At 39.3% G+C, this 9,728-nt stretch overlaps 1 protein-coding gene across 1 annotated transcript; it reads left to right on the top strand.

Moving 5' to 3' along the window:
- The first annotated feature begins 4 nt into the window (after positions 1-4).
- vcp (valosin containing protein) lies at positions 5-9,726 on the top strand. Its single transcript, XM_026186774.2, has 17 exons — positions 5-158; positions 1,945-2,056; positions 2,166-2,338; positions 2,422-2,564; positions 2,683-2,813; positions 2,912-3,043; positions 3,622-3,724; positions 3,922-4,055; positions 4,349-4,484; positions 5,470-5,582; positions 5,984-6,148; positions 6,399-6,521; positions 6,624-6,836; positions 6,985-7,293; positions 7,736-7,891; positions 8,004-8,158; positions 9,124-9,726. The coding sequence occupies exons 1-17, from the start codon at positions 142-144 to the stop codon at positions 9,227-9,229; spliced, it is 2,421 nt and encodes an 806-aa protein (XP_026042559.1). The 5' UTR covers positions 5-141; the 3' UTR covers positions 9,230-9,726.
- The last annotated feature ends 2 nt before the right edge of the window (positions 9,727-9,728 follow it).

Here is a 9,728-nt window from a genome sequence, read left to right as displayed (position 1 = left end):
TCATGGTATAAGTGTAAAGAAAGCACGGAAACCGCTGCTCTTTCGCGTGAAATCACAGAGAAGGTTGAGCAGAGAACCGGTTAAGCTTCTTAAACATTTAGCTAGAATTTATTTATTAATTGTAATCCAGGTTGGACGACCATGGCTTCGGGAGGGGAGTGAGTATAATTATCATAGTGTATTCAGACAATGTTTATTTCGAAAAAAAGACCAACCAACAAATCCCTTTTAATTACCTAATGTAAGTTAAAATACGTTAGTTTACTAAAGTTAGCTGGAATGCTAATACATTGCTAACAGGGTAGCTAATGGGGTCAGTCACTTCATCCTCCGCACTTTTGTCCGTTGGTTAACGTAACAGTGTAGTTCTCACAATTGTACAATTCCCTATGATTGTTGACATTTGTCTAACTGTTGTCATTCAGGCCGTTGTCGTTGACCGGTTAACGGTGCTGAGCGTTAGCCAGCTGTGTGACAAAGCGCAGTCATCGCTGTCGTGTTTGAATGCTAACATTAGCTTAGCAGCACTGGCAAGGCCACAGCCATCCACCATCACACATCATACCGACACAGTGGCCTACCCACCGGTGAATGGCCCGTTTTTAGATTGGTTATCAGATTTTCATTACAGCGAATATAAATGAGCTCAGTAAATGGCATAAACCCATGTTACCTGTTAAAGGCTTTAGTAAAGAAAACGCTAGGCAGCTAAATGGCTATCTTTAAAGCTATAGCTGCACAGTACAAACAAGCTAGCAGGCTAACAGTGTTGGACACTCATTTCAAATGCCTCTCAGTTTAGTTGGATTCTATTTGCCGTTAGCTGAACAGTAATGAAATAATACATGTAAGCAATATGTACCCCACGATTACGTTGGTAGCTAACGTCTGAAAACTCACGCTACATTTGTAGCATGAGTGCTTAGGGAGGACCTAGCTAACAAAGTTTTTCTAATTCTTTTGCTGTGTCATCTGGGCTCGCTTACTCGCCAGTGTGTTAGCGCAAAAGCTACGGTTAGCGTGCTAACAACATGAAAGAGAAACCATATAAACTGTCCCGGACTTTTACAGAATCATATTGGTGATATTATACCCATATATTTTATTTTAATATTTTGAATGTACGAATGATGGCGTGAATTATCCGTATGTAGCACTGAATCACAATCGGCGAGTTGTGTAAACGACCTGTTTGCACTGAATACCTCAAAGTTGGTCATAAGTGCTTAATTACAAGAGTTAATGTAGAAACATGGGCATGGAATATAAAATGGGGGTTTCTGCCACATCCTGTAAATTACATTTATAATACTTATTTCTGTGGGTCATTATAAAAGTCTACAAACAATACACTGACGTACACAACTTAAGCATTTGCAGTAACAACACAAGGTACCAAAATTTTATTGTACAAGAACTCCCATTTGAGTACTAGACATGCCAGTGTGGTTTTTACAGTGTTGCACAAGCAACTTTTGAAGGAGTTCACATTATTGACTCCATTATTAAAGTTTCTTTCAAAACAGGGTAGAAAAAAGTGCTTTGCATTTCCCCAAAGACAAAGCCAGAAACTGTTACAAGTTTCACAGTGTGCACAGTAATTTTTGAGCCAGTTTCATCAACTTTATTAATGATGTTACTACACTTAAAATTGACTTGTTCTATGACATGGTAATGATAACATTTGACTGTTTTTATTTACTAGTTTTCCTTTTCTATTTATTGTAATGTATATAATATGCGTGGGCTTGAAAAAAAATTGCCAGGCAGAGTGTCGTTAACATTTCAATTGATTATCTCAGAAAAAAATCAAGATTTTGAGATGGTAACCTCAAATTTTGACTTGGTCAGCACTTTTTTTTCCTTCAGTGGTGGAAACTACACATGAGACCTTAAAGGTACTGAAATATTGTGTTTGACCTTTTTATTTTGCGTTCCTCATAGATCCAAAAATGATGATCTTGCAACTGCAATTCTGAAACAGAAGAACAGACCCAACAGACTGATTGTTGATGAATCCATCAATGAAGACAACAGCGTGGTCTCCCTCTCTCAGGTAAATAGTTGGAATGGTTTATCGCTTTATTAACAAGTTCAAGACTTTGATTTGTCATGAAAGGTAGTAACACTGATATTCACAAAATAATGGTTTAATGTGTTTAAAGACCAAAATGGATGAGCTGCAGCTCTTCCGTGGAGACACAGTGCTGATGAAAGGAAAGAAGAGGCGCGAGACTGTGTGTATTGTGCTGTCTGATGACACCTGTTCTGACGAAAAAGTTCGCATGAACAGGGTGGTCCGCAACAATCTGAGGGTCCGCCTGGGTGACGTCATCAGGTATGTAAAAGCACACAACTTTATAAAAAAAAATTTAACAACTTTTGAAAAATTTGTGTTTTTAAGGCTATTATCTCCCTCAGCATTCAGCCATGTCCTGATGTGAAGTATGGAAAGAGGATTCATGTTCTTCCAATAGATGACACAGTAGAAGGAATTACTGGCAACCTGTTTGAGGTCTACCTGAAGCCATATTTCTTGGAGGCTTACAGGCCAATCCGCAAAGGTGAGTACCAGTTTCTTTTGTCAGACCAGAGGTTTTATTTGCATATTTTATCTCTTTCAGGGTACACCAGCTTACCACTCTATTGAAACTGTATGTTTTCAACTTTTACCTTGTCAAGGTGACATTTTCCTGGTCAGAGGAGGAATGCGTGCTGTGGAGTTCAAGGTGGTAGAGACTGACCCATCCCCTTACTGCATCGTTGCTCCTGATACTGTCATTCACTGTGAGGGAGAGCCAATTCGGAGAGAGGTAGGTAGCAGCAACTGTGTGTGGTTTAACTTGTACCGAAAAGAAATGGAAAAAATCAACTGCACAAAAATGTGAACAGCTTGTGTTTGAACATGCAGGATGAGGAAGAGTCCCTGAATGAAGTGGGCTACGATGACATTGGAGGAGTAAGGAAGCAGTTGGCTCAGATCAAAGAGATGGTGGAACTGCCACTCAGGCACCCAGCCCTGTTTAAGGCCATAGGAGTCAAGGTGAGACTGCTGGGGCTATTTCTTTCTTTCTTTTTTTTTAAGTTAACTTAAAAAAATGTAAATTGAAAATCCGGTTTAGCTTTCTTCTAGAATTGTAAAGTAAGAATTTTAACTGTATTTTTGGAAAAAAATGAGGCCAATTTTCCCACTCAGCTAAACAATTTATACAGCCTAGAGATCCTAATCTGTTCCAGTAAAAGTATACCTGTGCAGGAATGACCTGTGGAAAATACCTACTGGTAATGACACGGACTTTTAGAGTATTCTTCATCTGTGTGTATGTGTGTTGTTGTTTTTTTTTTCTGTTTGTTTGTTTTATTTTTTGTTCTTTTTTTTGGGCTGCTGTGCTATGCTTATCATATCTAGTATGCATTTCTAGTATTTCATCAAAGTATAGTAAGAGTGCTTTCTATATTTTGTTTGAGTTTCAGTTTGTTTCATGTAATGGTTGACGAGAGGTTCAAAGTTCAAAGAGATTCAGTCTGCTGCCTTTATATCAGTCATAAAATACTTTCAATTTAAGAGAAAAAAAATCTTGTCTTAAATTTGATTTCATTCCTCACCCCCCTTATTTACAGCCACCGCGTGGAATTCTGCTTTACGGACCCCCTGGAACTGGAAAAACTTTGATTGCCAGAGCTGTGGCCAATGAAACGGGAGCTTTCTTCTTTCTGATTAATGGTGTGAACGTTAATTTATTTCTTCTATACCTACGTAATCCTAGTTAGGACTGTTTGATGCTGGAGTGGATTTAGATAGGGTTTGCTGTTTTTGTTTTTTAATGTCTGTGATTGATTTAAATGAGTATTTATGAGAGTCCTATCAGTAGCTGATACTATGGGTGGGGTTGCTTTTCAAACTGTTTGCCCGTGTCTTAGGCCCTGAGATCATGAGTAAGCTGGCTGGAGAAAGTGAGAGTAACCTGAGAAAGGCCTTTGAGGAAGCTGAAAAGAATGCTCCTGCCATCATCTTTATCGATGAGCTTGATGCAATTGCTCCAAAGAGAGAAAAGGTAAGCAAGATCATGGAACTGAATAGGTGGCTAAATACACACACACACACACACACACACACACACACACACACACACACACAGAGTCAGTTTTATTATGTGACTCTTGTGAAATAAATGCAAAAGTTTATAGACCTTGGAAATGAAAACAAAATGTTTAGCAATTATTTATGTATTTATTGAAGTTTATTTTTTACTGTGTTAAAAATCTGATTAAGTACTCTAATTCAGTCAGCACTCTAATTTCTACATGGGATTTAAAATGTCCTGTTTTTTTTTTTTTTTTTAAATAGACTCATGGAGAGGTGGAGAGGCGCATTGTTTCTCAGCTTCTGACTCTTATGGATGGCCTGAAACAGAGAGCTCATGTCATTGTCATGGCTGCCACCAACAGACCCAACAGCATTGATCCGGCTCTCAGGAGATTTGGTAAACTGTATTTAAAGCATGTCTTTAATTTACTTTATGGGCCAAAACCTAAAGAAACATCCACTTTGTGTGTGTCTGTTTGTCATAAAATGTTAAGTCAGCAACACACCAGCAATTTAATTTATAACATCTCACCATTTCACTACAAATTTGTGTGAAGAGTAATTTTAAACAATATTTAGGCTTAAATTTAAGACTTTAATCATTTATTTATGTATTTATTTTTGCATAATATTCAGCAGTGTCAGAATATGTTCGTTACAGCTTCTCTTCAGGCAAATTAAAATATAATTTTTCAAGTTAAATCATTACTTGAACAGATTCGTGCACATGAAGTTGTTAGATTTTTAGATAACATGAAGAGTACTGTTTGAATGCCTCCTAAAACCTTGTCGTTGCAGTTTTAAAACTGCTGGTGTGTTGATTTTGTGGGGTCTGCAGTTTAATTGTGGGTCACTTTCTCACAACTCTGCACTTCAGTTTGTCAAAGCTGTCAGAAACATCCTAACAAAGGCTTTTCAAAGAGTTAGACATGGATGTTTTCTGAACATTCAAATATGAATGCTGTTAAATGGAATGATTTATGCTGGTCTTCATACTAAAATACTTCTGTAACATCAGCAGATAGTGTTGTACTTCTCTGTTAGCGAGGCGCTAAACATGGGGTGTAAATGTTTTATTTATTTATTTATTTTAACAATGTTCAGTGAACTATGATGGGGGGATGCATCAGCTGCAATATGTGCTCAACAGGAAGTTAAGATGGGTTGTTACTGTGCAAACACATCAGTCATGAATTCCCACACCATGTTTCCACATTCCTGAAACATGGTGTATGCACCAATGCAAAAAACAATTTTTCTTGTTTGTATTTAAATAAACAGCTAGTTTTACTTTTGAGTTTACTCTTGGACTTTAATAATCTTATTCATGTAACGGTTTCTCATTAAAACTAATACTTGGGTTTAATCTTTGTCACTTTCAGGGCGTTTTGACAGGGAAGTTGACATTGGTATCCCTGATGCTACTGGAAGGTTGGAGATTCTCCAGATTCACACCAAGAACATGAAGCTGGCTGATGATGTTGACTTGGAACAGGTTTGTACACATAACTCCTTTCTTGTAATTGGTGTGGTTTAAAGATACAACACACGGATTCCTTGAACGATGGGTATAGCCATATGGTTATTATTGCCTGAGACTAAGAAGTAAAATTGTACTACATGTTTTAAGTAATTATATGTAACTATTGTTAATCTGCTGTTATACTATCTAATGAAGAGCTACTTTCACATTACTCAGTTCCCAAGCTAACCTTAGTGACTGTACTTGGCCTGGCATTCAGTGTATTATAATTGTTCCTTGTGACACAGTCATCCATTATCAAGTAGCTGAGTTGCATAAAGCTACAGATGGAGGTCTTTGTCACATGTAAGGCACATTGCTTGGAAACCTAGGGAAGAATTCCTAAGTGTTGAGCTCTCTGTTTCCAATTTTAGGTAGCCAATGAGACTCACGGGCATGTGGGTGCAGATCTGGCAGCTCTGTGCTCTGAGGCTGCTCTGCAGGCCATTAGGAAGAAGATGGACCTGATTGACCTGGAGGATGAGACCATTGATGCTGAAGTCATGAACTCTCTTGCTGTCACCATGGATGACTTCAAGGTAAGCAATCTGATACTCCTTCGTTAACTGGGGTTACTGTTACATACAGGGTTGCTGTCATGGTAGGGACAGTACTATGTATCTGAGTCTGGAGTTGGATTGATGCAAATTTCATTAGGGGCTATGCCAGGTTCTGTGTTCAAGAAAGTGCATGTCTGATGTCTTCAGCAGTTCCGGCCTAAGATGGTATTCACATAGCCAGTAGTTGCCTTTTGGCGTCAATACTAACACGATCAACTCTGTTATCCAGTGGGCTCTGAGCCAGAGCAACCCATCAGCCCTGAGAGAGACTGTTGTTGAGGTTCCCAACATTACCTGGGAGGATATTGGTGGTCTGGATGATGTCAAGAGGGAGCTGCAAGAGTTGGTGCAGGTATGAGCCTCATTTAGAAATGTCTGAAACAACTGATACATTGTAAACTGAAGGCTTAGTGTTGTCTCTAACTGTTTCCCCCCTTACTTGTACTTAATTTAGTACCCAGTGGAGCACCCAGACAAGTTCCTCAAGTTTGGCATGACCCCATCCAAGGGTGTGCTATTCTATGGTCCCCCTGGATGTGGTAAGACTCTGTTGGCCAAAGCCATTGCCAACGAGTGCCAGGCAAACTTCATATCTATCAAAGGACCTGAGCTGCTCACTATGTGGTTTGGAGAGTCTGAGGCTAATGTCAGAGAGATCTTCGACAAGGTGAGACTTTGTAGGATATCTGTCGTTGCATTTGGATGTCAGAGAATTTGAATGTTGTTAAATCAGAGTTGTCACATTTAACAGTTTGGTGCTGGATAGGACAGATTTCTTTGTATATTTGATGTGTGTGCTCATCTTCTACATGTAGGCTCGTCAAGCAGCCCCATGCGTTCTCTTCTTTGATGAGCTGGACTCCATAGCCAAGGCCCGTGGTGGCAACGTGGGAGATGGCGGTGGAGCCGCAGACCGCGTCATCAACCAGATCCTGACTGAGATGGATGGAATGTCAAGCAAGAAAAACGTCTTTATCATTGGAGCCACAAACAGACCAGACATCATCGACCCTGCCATCCTGAGACCTGGCCGTCTGGATCAGCTCATCTACATCCCCCTGCCTGACGAGAAGAGCAGGGTCAGCATCCTGAAGGCCAACCTCCGCAAGAGTCCCATCAGCAAGGTGACAAAGCTGCTACTTACTCACACAACTGACATACCCACTTAACTCTTGTGTTGTTTTTTTTGTTTGTTTTTTTCTTGGTGTAGTTACTGTAGCATAAAGTAGCATACAAACAGTTGATGCTGAATTCCTGTAAAATGTTGTCATTTTGTTAAAAATTTAAAATTTGCTTCTAATTACTTCAGGATTGTTTATTAGAACAATGATAGATGTTAAGAAATGGTCTTACAAGCAATTTAGAACATTAATAGAAATGTCCCCTTTGAGGTTTCATCAGGAGTGGCATCTGGTGTAAAAACTGCCAAATGAAACCTCAGCAGAGATGCCCAATATGATGGCCCTCTTGTGACAAGGGGAGCAGCCAAAAGTAGCTAACAAAAAATGTGACTTACTAATTGTAACTGAATAGAAGTTAAAATTTGACATTGTCTCCATTTGATAGGATGTGGACTTGGACTTCCTGGCTAAGATGACCAACGGCTTCTCTGGAGCTGATCTCACAGAGATCTGCCAGCGGGCGTGTAAACTGGCCATCAGGGAGAGCATTGAAAACGAGATCCGCAGAGAGAGGGAGAGGCAGACCAACCCATCAGCTATGGTCAGCACTTGTTTTATCTCCGTGTTCACTTTTTCATATCAGGATGAGCATCTTCAAACTATTGCAATGCTGCTGCCTCTGATCTCTCATGTATAAAATGTTGATTTCATAGGAGGTAGAAGAGGATGATCCTGTACCGGAGATCAGGAAGGACCACTTTGAAGAGGCAATGCGATTTGCTCGCCGCTCCGTCAGTGACAATGACATTCGCAAATACGAGATGTTCGCTCAGACACTGCAGCAGAGCCGTGGCTTTGGCAGCTTCAGGTACTTTCATTTCATACTAAATTTTGAAAGTCATGTAGTTTTAAGTTTTGCAGAAAAGAACCATTAATGTGGATGCTATTCCTTCTAAGTTCTCATTGATTGTACTGTAATTAGAGCTGGGCGATAGAACAATATGTATTGCGAAATAACTTTTTCTCGATAGAAAAATGAAACTAGAGATTGTCGAAAGGAAAGGCCAGAGAAATTCCGTAGTGTGGAGGTATTTCGGCTATTTGAAGTCTGACCAAAAAACAGAGTAACACGCACTGTAAATTGCGCCAAAAGCATGTTCCCACAAAGTCTGGAAATACAACAAACCTTTTTTATCAACTGAAGCAGTGTCACCCACTAGAGCACGCTCAATCTCTGACTGAAAGCGCTAATTCGTCATCGAAAACAACCAGGGGAATCCCTGCGAAGCAGCAACAGTCAATTAAGTCTGCTTTCTCCAGCGTCTTACCATATGACAAAAAAGCTGAGAGACATAGCAACATAACGAATGCCACAGCTTACTGTCTTGCTAAAGACATGCTACCAATAAACACGGTCGAAAATGAAGGATTCAAGCAGCTAATTAAGGTAATGGATCCTTGTTACCAACTCCGTTGACATAAACATTTATCTCAGACAGCACTTCCAAAGCAATATTATATAAGTTAGTCAATTTTGTCTCTTCTTCTGTAAAATAAACTAAGATTAATTTTTAGAATTAATATTTTGTTTCTAAGTGACAATTTAGTAGTCTGTTTTGTTTGTTCTATTTTGAAACTTAAATGCTTTAGTGGCTCATATCATGATATGAAAAAATCTTATATCGCCCAGCTCTAACTGTAATATGGCTATTTTGAATAGAGTAGATTCTTTAATACACTCAAAAGCTGAAACCAGCTGTGTATTTAAAGGATATCTGGAGAAGTTTCCTCTGAATGTAAGAATAAAGAATAAATAAAAATGTTTCCTTTCAGGTTTCCCTCCAGTGCTGCAGGCGGCAGTGGTCCAAGCCATGGTTCTGGTGGAACTGGCACCGGTCCAGTGTTCAATGAAGATAATGATGATGACCTGTATGGATAAACATACACTGCCCCACAGTGGTCAGTACTGGGATCACACCTGTACAAATCTCACCAGATTCCACATTTTTAGGACTTTGTGCTTCTTTCATGTGTTCCTTTTTTTTCTTTTGTATGGTTTGTTTTTTTCCCCCTCTTTTTTTTCTTTTTTCTTTTTTTCCCCCCTTGGAGAAAGCATGTAGCTGCTTGGTTTGCCCTGGCTTTGATGTGGGTGGGGTAAGGGGATGTTGGAATTGGAAGGTGGAAAAACTGACTGTGGATTTCTTTTTCCTGGGGTGGGGGGTGATGTTTGAGTGGCCTCATTCTCAGTATATCACAACCAACATGAATGACTATAGTGATGGAATTCTATGCTAGAAAGAAAAGAGAAAAAAAACACAAACATATTGCTAATGACTTCCTTTTTTTGTTTTGTTTTTTTAAATAAACAGTAGCATATAATGTATTACAAATTTGTCAAGGTTATGTTGTTGGAAAATAAAATCTCACGAAACAGAACT

This window comes from Astatotilapia calliptera, chromosome 12, assembly GCF_964374335.1.
Source record: "Astatotilapia calliptera chromosome 12, fAstCal68.1, whole genome shotgun sequence".
Classification (NCBI taxonomy): domain Eukaryota; kingdom Metazoa; phylum Chordata; class Actinopteri; order Cichliformes; family Cichlidae; genus Astatotilapia; species Astatotilapia calliptera.
This window is presented reverse-complemented; position numbering and strand designations above follow the sequence as displayed.